Below are 17650 nucleotides of genomic sequence, written 5' to 3'. Positions count from 1 at the left end.
TAAATAATCTGCAAGCAGAAAAAGAGTAAACAAAACTCAAATTATGTCAACCCTGTCACGGGCAAATTCAAAGTATGTTTTCATTGCAGTGTGATTATAAAATGCATATTTTCAGTAAGATAATGTGTCCTTTTACCAACCAAACTTTGTAGATTATGAAAATAGTCTATTTATGTTAATGAACTAATTGACAAAACATTTATTTCCCTATAAAATATGCAATCGTTGCACATTCTTTTCAAAATAAAATCCAATATCTAAAATATTTTGTCAAAGTTTCCAACAATATTATCTGGCCCTTACTGGTTAATTAAGGAATCACACAAGCTGTTTTGCTGAGATTATAATTAATTTGTTTATTTTCATAAAAAACAATATGACAGAGTGGACATTGGCGTGACAGGGTGGACAAAGGCTTTATTTAGTGAACTAAATATGGAGGAACATTTGAAAAACAACAGGTACAACAAGAAATATTAAAGGGTTCATATAAAAAGGTTGCAAAAGTTTTTAAGAATTCAACTTGTTTTCACTAACTACTGCAAACCACTGAGCCACCATGCCACCTATTCTGTATTCAACTAGGTTTTATCAATATGCAAATTAATGGGGAGTGCAAATCTTTACATTGTACATTGTATTGGAGGAGTGAGGGAAATGCTGGAAGCAACTCAAGTTAAACACCTTAATACTGTTTTGTTTTTTTCAGAAGGCAAATAAATTACAGATGTTCACATAAATGTACAAAATATGCTGTATTTTTATTTCAAACAGCCAACGAGCTCCATTATATGGACTTAAAAGGATATCCTTTATATCCACTGAGACAGATATAAAAGGTTTATATTGTAGTATGTCTGTGTATAAGTGTTGTAACATAAAAACATGAACTCATTAACAATCAAATATTAAATAAATAAATAAATAAATACAGTGTTATTAACAATGCATATGTTCACCCTGTCAAGGAAGGATTTGTGACAGGGTGGACATTGAGAGGGAGGACATTTTTGGCTAAAGATAGTATTTATTCAACATGTATAGTGTTTCCCTATTTAAGCTCTTTGTGCACAGTTTAAAAGCTATATTTATGATTTCTGATTTTCAAAAAAGTAATTAATATTTCACTATGACAGGGAGGTCACTTTAAGCTTGACAACGTTCAGTTTCAAACACAATATGAGGAAAACACAGCAGATGTTTTTACCTCCTCTGAAGAAAGGCAAAATGGTAATGGGGATGCCAATGAGTCCATCAGAGGGTTTCTTAAAGGGATTTTAAATTTGTCATGAGAGGGTCATGATGTGGTAAATGTGGTGGATCAAACTCAAGGACACGTGCAAAATGATTAATGATATTATAAAAACAAAATAATAGTGATCAAAATGACTTATTTTGTCAAAAAACTTGTTAAAGACAAAAATAATATTTTAAAATCTTTTTAATTTGATCTAATTTATCTACTTTTTAGACTGGCTGAGCAGTGTGTAGGACATGGCAAAATCACATCCAATGAAAGAATATGGCAAAATTTTACAAAAGCATATTTCAAAACACATAATTCTACCTGCATGTGTGTAAAGGTTTAACCAATTATACTAAAACATCAGCATTTCATTATTGTGCATTATGTTCATATAGGACTGATTCTATCTTGTGGGACATCATAGGCACTTTATTGTGATAATGACCCAGAGAGAACAAAAGGTGTGTTTTATTTGTGATCAGTTAGTGTCACACTTAGAAAGGATGATGCAAATACTCTCATTATATGGCTATTAAATGTTGGCATTTTGTAAAAGTATGTTTATCATGTACAGAAGTCCAATGTCACACTCCAGCTTTAAAAATGATATTGACCTAATTTGTAATCGCAATTTTGAGTGTTTTGTGAGTTCCTGTGACCTCTTCTGGTAACTTTGTGTAGCTACAACAGCTAACTATTTTTAAATATGTGTATATATGTTTAAAAAATGTATAATGGTTAATTGGTCATGACAATAAAAGGCAGCTTCACGATTCAAAATCACAATAAACAAATGAATCAAATACATTGAGTCAGTTTAATCATATATTAACATGCAATATACTTAAATGTGTAGTATAGCTGACCTTGAAGGTAATGCAGTAATTTAAAAAACTCTGTAATATGTTTTCATTTTCAGATTATGTTTACAATGCTAGACCAATAAAATTTTATAGAAAATATCAACAATTCACTCTGCAATACATGCTAGGCTTATAAATCTTGGAGCACCTTTAACAACGACATACATCTATTTAAAAAGACATTCTCAGTGATAAATATTAGGATTTCAGGTTTCTACAAGTCCATTAGACACTGAAATCACATACTGTAGCACATAACACATAGCTCAACATAAAACACAAATCTCTGCGATTTTATTTATATGCAATATATTATAGAAATAACATTTAGTAGATTTAAGCTCACAGATAGAGATAGAGATTCTTGGATTTACAATTTTGTTGAAGAGTTAAGTGGTTGTAAACTATTTATTTGGGTTGAATTTAAACAAACAAATTATGTTGAACGTTATTAAATTTAATTTGTTGGATTAAATTCAACACATAAATTGTTTGCAACAGACATCATTTTTTCAGTGTATGAATGAGATTTCCTTTCAAATGTTTTAGAATCGCTGCTTTTCTTATATTTCGCAGCACATGCATCACCAAATTCAGTAACTGAACTTTCTTTTCGAATGATCTGGCATCTTTTGCAATGCGATTTCTTTGTCAGCCCTGAGGAGATATGAAATAAAGGTGATTAATGTTGTGTTGTGGCAGAATGAGTGATAATATATTTCTCAAACTATATCGTTAGTATTTCACAGAAACATGCTGCTATTACATACTTTATCAAGCTCTCAAACTTTGCATATTTCTTCTTCACCATAAACAACAGTATGACATCACAAATGTAAGAACCCTGGAAAATGTATACAAACCACAACATTAGGAATTTGTAATTTAGGTTTTGTGAATTATGCACGTTGATGTTAAATTATGCATATAGGCTTATTTTGATTTGTCTATATCTCTTACAATTTAAAAATAAAAAAAAACTAATTCAATGTTAAAGAAACTATTATGTCTTTATACAGTTTTAATCATTACAATACAAATTAATGACTTAATAACAACAATGCTGAAGAAGGGTTGAATAATTATGCCATTCCCTTAGCTTTACATCAGTTTTATATGTAATGAAATCAATCAAATTAAATCAAGAAAAAAGCATCATTTTTTTGCCGTATTTATAAATTGTTTTATATTGTGTAAATTTCATGATTTCAATAAATTAGAAATGCTTTTTTTAATAATAAATTTGATTAATCTTTTAAAACGGAGTCCAGAAAAATTCAAATGAAAAAAAAAGAAACAACAGAATTGCTCATATGAAACTAATTTCAAAGAATGCTAATGTGATATAATGAGTCATTTGTAAATGTATGTTACAAGGGGCCATCAGTTTCAAATGTTACTTTCATGAAATGTTTTTCATGATATTGTTTGGAAAAAAATATGGCTCATCCCAAATAGCTTAATTACAACTAGGATAAAAGAAGATTAATTTAGAATTCTTTATTGTACATATCCAGTGAATAGTCTCTTAGTACAATACAAAAAAGATATTGATACTAATTGTTCCTTTTGTAAGCAGCACAAAAGGAATTTTGTGTTGAAAATATTTTAATTTTCTTTGGAAAGATTTTTCCTTTTTTGTAATTGAGAATGCTGATAAAGACTTTTCCTTTACTTTGGGAAAATGTTTTGTTTGGTTTTGTTAATTATAAAACAAAAGCTTTACATGAAAAGAAAATGTATTTCCTTAATCTTCTTATTAACAAAATTATATATACATAAATGTACACTTAAAGTTGAGGTCAGAATTATTAACCCCCCTGTGATTTTCTTTTATATTTCCCAAACAATGTTTAACAGAGCAAGGATATTTTCACAGTATGTCTGATACTATTTTTTCTTCTGGAGAAAGTCCTATTTGTTTTATTTTGGCTAGAATAAAAGCAGTTTTTAATTCTTTAAGAACCATTTTCAGGACAATTTTTTTCCCTTCAAGCGATTTTTTTTCAATAGTCTACAGAAAAAAACATTGTTATACAGTATATCGCCTAATTACCCTAACCTGCTAGTTAACCTAGCCTTTATATGTCCCTGCAAGCTGTATATACACTCTCAGAAAAAAAGGTACAAAATTGTACCTTTTAGGGTACAAATGGCCCGTCACTGGGGTGGTACCCTTAAGGGTACAAATTTGTACCTCTATTTAAAGGTACAAAATTGTACCTTCTACATTTGTACCCTTTAAGGGACAATTTTGTACCCCCACCGAAGGTACAAAAATGTACCTTTTTATATTATATAGCATTTTCAGGGTACTGACCCAGGCATTTTGATCCATTGGTGACTGCATGCACAAATAAATAAATAAAACATTTCGGTTCGCAGATGTCCATTTTTATTTATTAATGTAGAAAATATTTCATTACAACTCACAACTGAATGTGTCAAGAAATAAAATTACACAGTAAGTATAAAGCAGACATGTAAAACAGTAAAAAGAACAATTTAGATAACAAATAAAAATTGTTCACCCACTGTACAGTATATAATCTACCCTTAATACAAAGACCACAAGAATACTGTTTAAGATTTATAAACACATTACACAGGCTACATCAAGTACTTCACTTTATAAAGTCCAAAGTATTTGTCTTGAGTCAGAATACTCAGTCATAATAAATAATTTGTCATCAAAATTTTCTCTGTATTTCTGAATGAAGGCAATGTTTCTCTATAAATTGCTTCAACAGTGCAGAAAACCAAAAACATCAGTAGCCTCTTCCTCAACATCAGTAGATTACTCCTCATCATCCTCAAGTGGAGTTGTAATTTGTTGTAACACAATATGTGTTTATGCTTTTAATAAACATGACATGTAAAGCATTCATATCTGGAAAATGTTCTTTGATAGTCATTAGGACCACAAGTTATTTAAAAATTTGCTTTATGCATGAATGACAGCAGTGTGCTGGATTAACTTGATGATTGTGATTATCCCAAGAGCATGTAGAGAAACAAAAAACAAGGTTGAACACTCTGGTAACTGGAGTAGATCGAGGCTCGTCACCGTCCACCGTTCATTCAAAACATTCCACAGCAGAAACATCAAGGTGTTCTTCTAATAAGATGGATATGTCAAAAATGTATATTCGTCCACATCATTAGCCCGGCCAATCGCAATCCCATCAACTCTGAAGACTGCCGTGACTCGTCTTGTTAACACAGTTGTCCAGTCGGTGGCCTCCTCCTGTACTTGAACTGTTGGATGTGGTGAAGATGGTTCACTGTAAATGACAAAGCAATAATTACTTTAATATCAGTCACTCTATCACTGATGAAGAGAAAATCAACATGCATAGAAAGTAAAATAATTAATATTCACTGATTAAAAAAAAAAAAAGTATCACAGATTAAAAGACTAATATAAATTTCATTCATTCATTCAATTTCTTTTTGGCTTAGTCCCTTTATTAATCTGGGGTCGCCACAGTGGAATGAACCACCAACTTATCCAGCATGTTTTATGCAGCAGATGCCCTTCTAGCTGCAACCCAGTATTATGAAACATCCAGACACACTTATTCACACACACATTTATACACTACAGACAAATAAGCTTACCAAATTTAGCTATAGCGCATGTCTTTGGACTTGTGGGGAAACCGGAGCACTTGGAGGAAACCCTCACGAACACTGGAAGAATATGCAAACTCCTCACACAAACGCCAACTGACCCAGCCGAGGCTCGAACCAGCGACCTTCTTGCTGTAAGGTGACAGCACTACCCACTGCGTCATCCTAATATAAAGAATATCAAGCATTATAAAATGCATTTATCACAGCATATACTAAACAGAAAACAACATACGCACCTGAGCACAACGAAATGTTAAAGTGTCTCGCTTAACAAGGCTGGCAACATGAGAAGTGCTGCTGTAAAATCAATTCCTGGAACATAAGATGTGGCATACAAACAAATATGAATGAATCCATACAAAGCTAGAATTGAATAATATTAATCAAGTGGAGAAAGTTTAGAAAGAGTACCTTAGAGTCAGGTCCTTAGCATTCTTCAGTTGATCTCTCATCTTTCGATGAATACCTAGAAAATAATTTTAAACACGTGGGTGTACATTTATTGTTGTTTGTAAGTAAAAACCTACAAATTTAAAATAGTATGTAAGCCATTAAAACCATGGTATAGATAATGAGACATACTTACATCTTGTAACTGAGCCATGCTTTCATATGACATGCCTTCATTGGTCTGATGCTGTTAGCCTGCATTATGTTGTTCAATCTTGTCCTGAAATACAATTAGAAACTTCATAAACTTCTGGAAAGCAATAAGATAAAGCAATAACTATTTATTTATTTTGAGATATTAATAAAATAGGTAAAATAGCTCAAGGTAAGTTACCAGTTTTAGAACAAATAAGACAAATTATTACATTAAAGAACAAAGTATAACTTAAAACGTCGATTTATACAACGTGGTATGTTAATAGTTATTCTACATTAACATAAGTATAACGTTAAACAATAGTAAAGCACCAACAATTCTGGACATGAAAGTTTGTGGACACTCCTCAACATTAATGTAACTTAGACACTTAAACGAAGATATGTACAAGCATACACACGCCACGTTTGTAACTAGCCACGTTTACATAATCAGTTGCTTTGCCGGTGACAAAATTGTGATTTTTCTTCACAAAATGGCAATGTATATAACCGTCTAAAATTACATTTCCGCGGTCCACCGTGGCTAGAAAATGGCCTCAAATTATAAAACATTATCGATAATTACAAATTCCAGTATTAATAACAAAAGGTTTTATATCAAGGTATATGAAGACTTCAGTCGCGCCAGCTCTGGGCCACACCGCACATTACTCACGGCCCGATTCCGGTGCACGGTTACGGCAGCGTCGGCTCGCTGCTGCCGCCGCATCTGGCCCGAGTAACGATACAGCAGACGGACTCGGGCAGGCGAGAATCTAGCCGCAACTGGACCGAGTGTATTTTGCTATCTGGGTTGCGATTATATTCCGCCGTGGCAACACTTATTAATAAAGCAGTTAAGTAAGATATAAGGCGCGAATACGTAACGTAGGCGATAAAGGGAGCTTTTACACCGAGAAAACTAACAGCATATAATACTCACCTTCTATAACGTTATGTCCCTCGGTGACTTCGATATCATATTGTATTAACTTCTTTAATAAGCTGCAGACATCTTAGCAAACTCCATCCTGCAGGCCAACGTACACCAGTCAGCCCGGAGCACTTAAAGCGGGGGAAAGCCGAGACCCGAGAGTCAGACAAAATCAACAGAACACGCGGCTTCACATGTAAAAATGAGACTGAAAATATAACTTTAATACATTCTTACCTGAAAAATGTGGACTCCAAAATAGACTTTTCTTTGAAAAGCGTGCGAAGTTCTGTGTAAACAGCCAGCATACTCTACCGACCGCTGCCTCAGTAACAAACACTACTATAACGTCTCAACAAGCCAAATTCTTAAAGAGACAGCAACATCACCACCTGTATGAAGATGCTGTCCCTCTGCATGGTTCTTATTCTACATCCCATATATACTATAGGGAGTTAAACAGTAAGCAAAGACCAGTATTTACGTTTTTTATGATTAAAATTACATTCAATTATAAATTAAATTATTAACGATTTTGAGAATTTTTTAAATTTAAATACATGAAAAAATTTTAATTATAAAAAATATTTAATTCAATCAATTTATTTATTATATTTATAAATTATGTATTTTAGTATTAATGTTTAGTATTAATGCATTTAAATTAGTGTTATATAGTGTCTTGATCTTATCATGAGCTGAGGGTACAATTTTGTTCCTATAGGGAAACAAAATATATAATTGTACCTTTAAAGGTTCCAAATTGGTCCTTTACGGTACAATTTTGTATCCAAATGTGCTATAAAAGGTACAAAAATGTACCTTTCAAACCTAAATCTGGACATTTGTACCTTTATAGCCCATTTGAGTACAAAATTGTACCCTAAGGACCAATATGGGACCTTTAAAGGTACACTTATATATTTTGTTCCCTCTAGGAACAAAATTGTACCTTTACTGTACCTTTTTTTCTGAGAGTGAAGTGTCCTCAAACATATCTAGTTAAATATTATTTACTGTCATCATGGTAAAGATCAAATAAATCAGTTATTAGAAGTGAGTTATTAAAACTAGTATATTTAGAAATGTGTTGAAAAAATCTCTCCATTAAACAGAAATTGGGGAAAAAATAAACTGGGGGGCTAATAATTCTGACTTTAACTGTACAAACCAAACACTTTTTTATTATATTTTGCTTTCTAAAATACAGTATTACTTTGAAACTATTTCTAACTCTTTTACAAAAAAAACTTTAAAAACAACTGAAATTTGTAAATAATTTGACTTTAACGCGTGATGTATATACCCCTTCTGTTTGATTTCTTTTTTCAAAAAAACTTTTTTTTTTTTTTTATAATGTACTGTGATTGTATATTCTAATGTACTGTGATTGTATATTTATTTTCGCAAAATAAAAAATAAAAAAACATTACAATGGGCCTAGCTGCTCTGTAAAAAGCGATAAGTTGACTTTACTTATTTTTTAAAAAGAGAGTATTGTTGCCTATAATTATTAAGTAAACAAAATGTGTGGATAATTCTAAAAGTTAAGTTAATGGGCACTCTGAGTAAAATCAAATAGTTGCTTTTAAGGCAACATGTTAACTCACTTTTTAAAAGTGAAGTAACTTATCACATGTTATAGTGTAATACATTACCAAATGTCAAATATTGTTTTTTTCATCAAGATCTAACACATACTTACCACAGCCATTAAAGTAAGAACGGAGGCGACATTAATAATGGTATGAATAATACTGAACTGGCTTGCCTGCAAAAGATAAAAAAAAAAGAGAATTACATATTCACACATATAACTACACATTATTAAAAACATTCATCTGACCCTTTATTAGGTACACCTGATCAGCCAATCACGTGCAGCTCAATGCATTTATGAATGTAGACGTGGTCATGATGATCTGTTATTCTGAGTTTAAACTAAATGTCAGAATGGAGAAGAAAGGTAATTTAAATGACTTTAAGCATAGTATGTTGTACTAAACAGACCAGAACTGCTGATCTACTGGGATTTTCACATCAAGGTTATTATACAGTAGTTTTACATTTTGAAAGTTTTCTTTTTTATTTTGAAACTGTTTTTAAATTTGCTGTAAATTTCAGTTCAGTTTCGTTTCATTACTGGTTTTGTTTTAGATAATTATTTTGAACACATTTCTATTTAGTTTTTATATATTTCGCTTTAGTAAATCTAGTCGAGCAAAGTTAACAGAACACATCTAGTTTAGACCAGAGCAAAGTTTAGTGTTCAGTTTACCAACTCTTCTGCAAACCTCTTAGTAAAAAAACATAATTATAGTTTGAACAGTCCCACACTCAGAAAACCACACAGCTGAAACACGAAAGGAAAAATGATCAATGTCTGAGGAATTCAGACAATATTCTTCATATTAAACACCATTTGGTAGTTAAATTGACTTTTTCACAAATGAAGAAAAGGTGGTTTAGATGTTTTATATGATCTTGGCTGATTTGTTTGCATTAAAAGCGCATCGACAGGTGTTTTTCTATACAGCAGCAGGTAAGATTTACCACCACAGAACGAGTAATTATTAAATCTGAAAATGATTATCCTATTTACTGTAAATTACACAGTATTTAACTGTAATATAAACTTTTTTTTAATGTAGGACAGTTTTGTTACTGTAATTTATAATTCCATTGTAAAAATTGCTGTATACTTTACAGTAAAAATATACATACAATTCTGTTAATACATATACAGCAAGATAAATTGTGCTGTAAATGCAAATTCAGTGGTTTTGCTGTAACTGAGTTACAGGGCAGTATGTTACTGTAGATTGCATTAGGAAATGGTTATGTGTAATTATTACTTTATTTCAGTTTTTCGGAGACTGTTGTTAGTTTCAGTTTGTTTTCGTTTTTTATTTATTGTGAATTTTTACATTTTATTTTAATTAATAAAAATGTTTTTTGACCAATGGTTTTGATATTCATTTACTAAAATAAAATTGTTTTAGAGACAACCATCTCTAGATTAGAACATTCAATGAGCAGCAGTTCTGTATGTGAAATGCCTTGTATAAATGCAACAGTAACTCAAATAACCACAAGTTGTAGTCGAGGTCTGCAGAAGAGCATCTTTTAACATAAGTCAACATGTCAGACCTTGAACTACAACAGTACAAAAAAATGGAGCATAGTGGTGACAACTCTGTCAGATAAGGCTAGGGTAATGCACATCAGCAGAGTAACTGAACAATGGAAGATTGGAAAATTGGTTTGATGAGTTTCATTTTCTGCTCTGACATTCAGCAATTGATGTAGACAACAGGAAAGCATGGACTTGTCAATGGTTGATTTAGACTGCTTGTGGTGTGGGGGAGATTTTATCAGCACACTGTCTGCCCCTTAAGTACCAACTGCCGTTCATTTACAGTAAATGCCACAATTTATCGTACAGTATTGTTGCGGACCACATCCATTCCTTTATCACCACAATGCACTCATCTTCCGATGGGTACTTCCAGTAGGATAACATGCATGCCACAAAAATCTGATCATTTGGTTTCTTGAACATGAAAAGAAGTTCATACTCAAATGGCCTCCACAATCAAGTAGGGTCTGTTTGCAGACTGCTAGACAGGGCCATAACATGAAGGGGCATCATTTGTAGTAAAGGTGTAACCCGAAGTTATCTAGTCCCACGTGTCAAAATTATGTTGTCAGCAAGATGACACTGTACCCATCACAGTTATTAACGTTTACACCTTTCCCAACCCTAAACCCAACCGTCACAGTTATTAACTTTTATAACTACTCCACACCTAAACCCAATATTACAGTTATTACGTCTACACTTTCCTCAACACTAAACTCAACCGTCACAGTTATTAACTTTTATAACTACTCCAGACCTAAACCCAACCATCACAGATATTAACATCTACACCTTTCCCAAACCTAAACCCAACCGTCAGTTATTGACGTCTATACCTACTCCACACCTAAACTCAACTATTACAGTAATTAAAGTCTACACCTTCCCCAACCCTAAACCCAACTGTCACAGTTTTTACTGTCTACTCCTTCCCCAACACTAAACCCAACCGTCACAATTAGGGATGCACCGATATGGATTTTTTGGATGATACCGATAACCGATAATTTTTTAGACTAGGAGGCCGATAGCCGATATATATATATATGGCTGATGATTATAAATATTTCAAAATGTTATATATACAGCAAACTTCATAAAAGCTGAAACTCCACTCTTTTGAACTAAATAGTCTATACTCGAAGCAAAAAAGCTATGATTTCAAAATTGCAAGGTGATTATATAGACCTATATTCAAGATTTCACACAAATCAGCATGCAAAAAATACATTATTTCATTTTCTTCATAGCAAATTAACATTCAAATTGACTGTTGCATAAAATTAAAAAGGTTAAATAACAAAATGGGATTTAATTAACAAGCAAGTTAAATATATTTTAAATAAGATGAAAATTAAAGAGCTAAGGACTAAAACCAGCTCAAATGTTCTTGAATAAAACAGTTTACAGTAATGTACATGTGTACATTATATATATGTTTATATATATATACATATATATGTATTATTATATATACATATATACATATGTCATGTCCGAAAAAGCCTTTTTTAGAGGTGTTTTGACAGTTCAGAGCCACTGTACAAGTGAAAAGCTAGATACTGAATGTATTATTTTTAAAAATGCATCCTATTTGGCGTTTTAGATTCTTTTGAACATGTAGCATCAACGCTTCTGTGTTCGTTCTTGCTGTCAATCGCGGGGAAAATGATCGCTGAAAAGTTTATGATAAACCGCTGTGAGGGCGCAGATTTGCCCTCGGATTTTGATACAAACCTGATCATTGAGCTCAGATGACTTTATGACAAACACAGAGCAGAATATAAAGACAGAACGTGTGGCCCGTATGCTGTATTCAGTGACCGGTGCACCCAGGCTCTCCCCTGTTGATCTGTGAAGGCTCAAGATCTATGTGTGTGTGAAGGCTGTTAGATTTATGTGTGTGTGAGTGCGTGCTGTGAAAGCTCTCGCGCGCTCGTTATAATCAATATGAATATTCAGATCAAACTGAATACAATCTTACATCAACAACACATGGGAAGCAACACGTTGATAATAACAAATAATTGTATTAGATTAAAAACCTTCCGTAAAGTTTTTGTTTAGCGCGTCACGTGTGCAGGTCAGTTTGGTGTGTGTATATGTGTGTGTGTGTGTGTGAAGCGAAGAGGGAGAGACAGAAAAGAGGAGCGATTTTTTCGGGTCCTCGTTCATTCACCGGCTGCAACTAGGGCTGGGCGATTTTTCAGATTTTTTCGATTAATTCGAATTTACGTTTTAAGACGATTTAATTTTGAATGAAATCGAGAAATCGCGATTTTTAAAAGTATATATATTTAATACATTATAATGGCGCCAATGCGCTTGGGTTCACTCTCTGTATAAAGCAGGAAGCACACCAGAAGCGCCTCTCGGCGACGCGACGCACAGCACCACGCCATAGATTTGATCATTCTAAACAGGTTTCTATACATACAACGGCGCCGCCCAGCCACGATTCACGAAGCAGTTCATATTTCAGCCGGCCCATAGAGCGCCATCTGATTAGTTTCATGTTAAATATCATGTGAATGTGCGCGTTTGGTGTGTGAAAGTTTAAACTTTCATGTCCGCGCGGTGTTGCGGCGCTTCTGGTGTGCGACCTGCTTGACTGCCTGTTAAAGCGTCATGTAGGATTTTATTTGTTGCACATCTGTGTGGATTGTCAAGACATATTCCCTCATCAAGTCGATAAACTCGTTCTTAACATGTATGAAGGACGTAAAAGCCTGCCATGTGAAAAACCGTGCCGATCTTTTGGTTTGAACACGAGGTGAGGGGCTGTAGCAGTGAAAAGTGAAAGTACCCGCCCCCATGACGTCATTTAGCGGACCTAGTTGAAAACCAGACAGATCAGTCAGCATAATACAGAGAGTGGAGCAAAGTGCATCAAATGATCTGAATTTAAAAGGGGGAAAAATAAAAAAAAGATTAAATATATTATTTTATATTAGACACACATGTGGTGCTTTTATTTGCTCCTGCTATACATCCACAACTTCACACATTGGGTTAAATTAGGCTTTACATTTTTCATGTTCAGTCCTTTTTCTTCCACTGTATCTTTTTAAGAAAAAGGCAGCAGCATTACAACCTGTCATTCAATCTAAAGACAAAGTCAAAGCCGAGCTGACAGCCAGTCTTTCCTAGGCTCAGCAAAACTAGCAAAAATACCTCTGTATTCCTGCAAGTGCAATATTTACACAAATATTTCTTATTCAAATCTTAAACACGCTATTTAACTCGTGAATTTGTTTTACATTTATTTACACCTTGACCGATTTTTGTATGACATGGCCATTAAAAATACAATGTTCCTTAACTAGATGGTTTTTAAAGTTACTTATAAAGAGAATGTTATTTCAGTCATGTTGTAATGTTTTGAGAAGACTAGTAACACAATAAAAAAAAAATCGAAATCGTGAATCGGTCAAACTTTATAAAAAACCTAGATTTTTTTTTTTTGCTAAATCGCCCAGCCCTAGCTGCAACTAAAAGAATTAACCCCAAAACTAATATTATTCGGCCCTGGAGTAATAAGTAAATCTCCCTGCTATCTTTAACACAACAAAGAGACAGAGCAGGAAAGGCTTTCATATGTAATAATTCATATGAGGCGATTTGAAGCAAAATACACAATGACACTCAATCAAACATATCTACAATGATAAGCATAATGGTTACTTACTGAGTTATTAACGCACAGCAATACCACGTGAAGAAAGGACGGACTTTGAAGGAATAATCAGTGTGAGGAGAGATTCATGAACAAGTCTGAACATGTTCCGCCCACGCGTGCGCGGCAACAATTACATAATTTATCGGCTTAAAGATATCAGCCTAATTTAGACATCGGATCGATAACGATAATCGTAAAAATAGCATTTATCGGCCGAAAACGATACGGCCTCCGATATATCGTGCATCCCTAGTCACGATTATTAACGTCTACCTCACACCTAAACCCAACCATCACAGATATCAATGTCTACATATTTCCCAATCCTAAACCCAACATCACAGTAATGACATCTACACCTACTCCACACCTAAACCTAACCATCACAGTTATTAGGCTGGCTTGTGTAGCAAGCCAGACTACTGTTATCCTATTAAACTTATTATTAGGCTGGCTTGTGTAGCAAGCCAGACTACTGTTATCCTATTAAACTTATTATTATTAATATTATTATTCTTCTTCTGAGACTAAAAATTAAACTCTATCTCGTCCTAGGCCTTTCAAGCTATGACCATCAAACTCGGGTCAGACCTCCGAACTATTCTGACTCGAGTTGCTATATCTTTTCCGACTGATCCGACTTTCGGTTTTCCGAAAAACGTCCCGGGACCGTCGGAAAAATCCCATAGACTTAACATTGGATCAAACTTTGTGACCTCATAACTCCGCATCAGAATGTCACACAGACTTCTAACTGGGCTCATTTAACTCAGACTATCAAACTGCCAATGACTGATCACCTTTAAACTTTCTGGCCACGCCCTAGCAACCACTTTTGGACCCTAGAAACCGTCCCATAGACTTCCATTGCAAAAGACTCTCATTGACTTTACATGGGATCAAACTTTGTGAGCTCATAACTCTGCATCAGACTGTCCTACAGACTAATGGCTGAGCTCATTTAACTCAGTCTAGCCAGCAGCCAATCACCGATGGCCTTTTAACTTTCTAGCCACACCCTAACAACTAGATACTGCACCCTAGCAACTGTCCCATAGACTGCAATTAAAGAGGTTCAGACTGATATTGTCATGCTGCATTGTGATAGAGACATGGGGGTTGTTTTTAACTGTTCATACTGGCAAGAAGCTTTGATACATCATCAGTCTAAGCTGTCAATCAACTCCATAGCAACAAAACAGACTAACCTAGCAACGATATGGCACCAGCTATATCTCAGCATCAGAACATCGTAGAGAGGCGGGGGTTGGCTTGTTTGACTCATGCTCTTACACCATCTATCTATCTATCTATCTATCTATCTATCTATCTATCTATCTATCTATCTATCTATCTATCTATCTATCTATCTATCTATCTATCTATCTATCTATCTATCTATCTATCTATCTATCTATCTACCTCTATCTATCTATCTATCGATCTATCTACCTATATCTATCTATCTATCTATCTATCTATCTATCTATCTATCTATCTATCTATCTATCTATCTATCTATCTATCTATCTATCTACCTCTATCTATCTATCTATCTATCTATCTATCTATCTATCTATCTATCCATCTATCTATCTACCTCTATCTATCTATCTATCGATCTATCTACCTATATCTATCTATCTATCTATCTATCTATCTATCTATCTATCTATCTATCTATCTATCTATCTATCTATCTACCTCTATCTATCTATCTATCTATCTATCTATCTATCTATCTATCTATCTATCTATCTACCTATATCTATCTATCTATCTATCTATCTATCTATCTATCTATCTATCTATCTATCTATCTATCTATCTACCTATATCTATCTATCTATCTATCTATCTATCTATCTATCTATCTATCTATCTATCTATCTATCTATCTATCTATCTATCTACCTCTATCTATCTATCTATCTATCTATCTATCTATCTATCTATCTATCTATCTATCTACCTACCTCTATCTATCTATCTATCTATCTATCTATCTATCTATCTATCTATCTATCTATCTATCTATCTACCTACCTATATCTATCTATCTATCTATCTATCTATCTATCTATCTATCTATCTATCTATCTATCTATCTATCTATCTATCTATTTATCTATCAATCTATCTATCTATCTATCCATCATGCTAAGAACATGCTAATTCATGCTAGAATCATGCTAGTTACATGCTAATTCATGGTAGAATCATGCTAGCAACATGCTAATTCATGCTAGAATCATGCTAACAACATGCTAATTCATGCTAGAATCATGCTAACAACATGCTAATTCATGCTAGAATCATGCTAGTAACATGTTAATTCATGCTAGAATCATGCTAACAACATGCTAATTCATGCTAAAATCATGCTAGTAACATGCTAATTCATGCTAGAATCATGCTAACAACATGCTAATTCATGCTAGAATCATGCTAGTAACATGCTAATTCATGCTAGAATCGTGCTAACAACATGCTAATTTATGCTAGAATCATGCTAGTTACATGCTAATTCATTCTAGAATCATGCTAGTAACATGCTAATTCATGCTAGAATCATGCTAGTAACATGCTAAATCATGCTAAAATCATGCTAACAACATGCTAATTCATGCTAGAATCATGCTAATTAATGCTAAAATTATGCTAGTAACATGCTAATTCATGCTAGAATCATGCTAGTAACATGCTAATTCATGCTATAATCGTGCTAACAACATGCTAATTCATGCTAGAATCATGCTAGTAACATGCTAATTCATGCTAGAATCGTGCTAGTAACATGGTAATTCATGCTAGAATCGTGCTAACAACATGCTAATTCATGCTAGAATCGTGCTAACAACATGCTAATTCATGCTAGAAACGTGCTAGTAACATGCTAATTCATGCTAGAATCATGCTAGTAACATGCCAATTCATGCTAGAATCATGCTAACAACATGCTAATTCATGCTAAAATCATGCTAACAATATTCTAATTTATGCTAAAATCATGCTAGTAACATGCTAATTCATGCTATAATTGTGCTAGCAACATGCTAATTTATGCTAGAATCATGCTAACAACATGCTAATTCATGCTAAAATCATGCTAACAACTTGGTAATTCACGCTAGAATCATGCTAACAACATGCTAATTCACGTTAGAATCATGCTAATACCATGCTAATCTATCTATCTATCTATCTATCTATCTATCTATCTATCTATCTATCTATCTATCTATCTATCTATCTATCTATCTATCTATCTATCTATCTATCAATCTTTTCATACTTTTAAAAACTGTTTAAACTAAATTAACTATTACCGTCAGGCTTTCACAAGCCAGCCTCAAAGTTTGTTCTCAAACTTTAAGAATCTAGTTATTATTCTTCTTCTGAGACTAAAAATTAAACTCTATCTCGTCCTAGGCCTTTCAAGCTATGACCATCAAACTCGGGTCAGACCTCCGAACTATTCTGACTCGAGTTGCTATATCTTTTCCGATTGATCCGACTTTCGGTTTTCCGAAAAACGTCCCGGGACCGTCGAAAAAATCCC

The 17650-nt window shown here is 33.5% G+C and overlaps 1 protein-coding gene and 1 long non-coding RNA gene across 4 annotated transcripts in view; both read right to left on the bottom strand.

The window, feature by feature from the left end:
* Window positions 1–2044: 2044 nt before the first annotated feature.
* p2rx8 (purinergic receptor P2X, ligand-gated ion channel, 8) overlaps window positions 2045–17650 on the bottom strand; it is a 30297-nt gene continuing 14691 nt past the window's right edge. For 2 of the 3 annotated variants that reach the window (XM_087282526.1, XM_087282527.1), the window contains exons 11-13: window positions 8973–9038; window positions 2880–2953; window positions 2045–2766 (exon numbers count right to left, since the gene is read on the bottom strand). In XM_087282526.1, the coding sequence (XP_087138652.1) occupies window positions 2703–2766; window positions 2880–2953; window positions 8973–9038 (204 nt within the window). In that variant the 3' untranslated portion in view covers window positions 2045–2702. 3 annotated transcript variants of the gene reach the window in all.
* LOC137487735 (uncharacterized) lies at window positions 4482–7583 on the bottom strand. The gene is made up of 7 exons (XR_015509201.1): window positions 7505–7583; window positions 7277–7398; window positions 6332–6415; window positions 6157–6211; window positions 5982–6057; window positions 5731–5907; window positions 4482–5393 (listed from the first exon to the last, which is right to left on the bottom strand). It is a non-coding gene; the product is annotated as an uncharacterized LOC137487735 (long non-coding RNA).

Source organism: Danio rerio, chromosome 15 (assembly GCF_052040795.2).
Source record: "Danio rerio strain M-AB ecotype USA chromosome 15, GRCz13ab, whole genome shotgun sequence".
Taxonomy (NCBI): Eukaryota; Metazoa; Chordata; class Actinopteri; order Cypriniformes; family Danionidae; genus Danio; species Danio rerio.
This window is presented reverse-complemented; position numbering and strand designations above follow the sequence as displayed.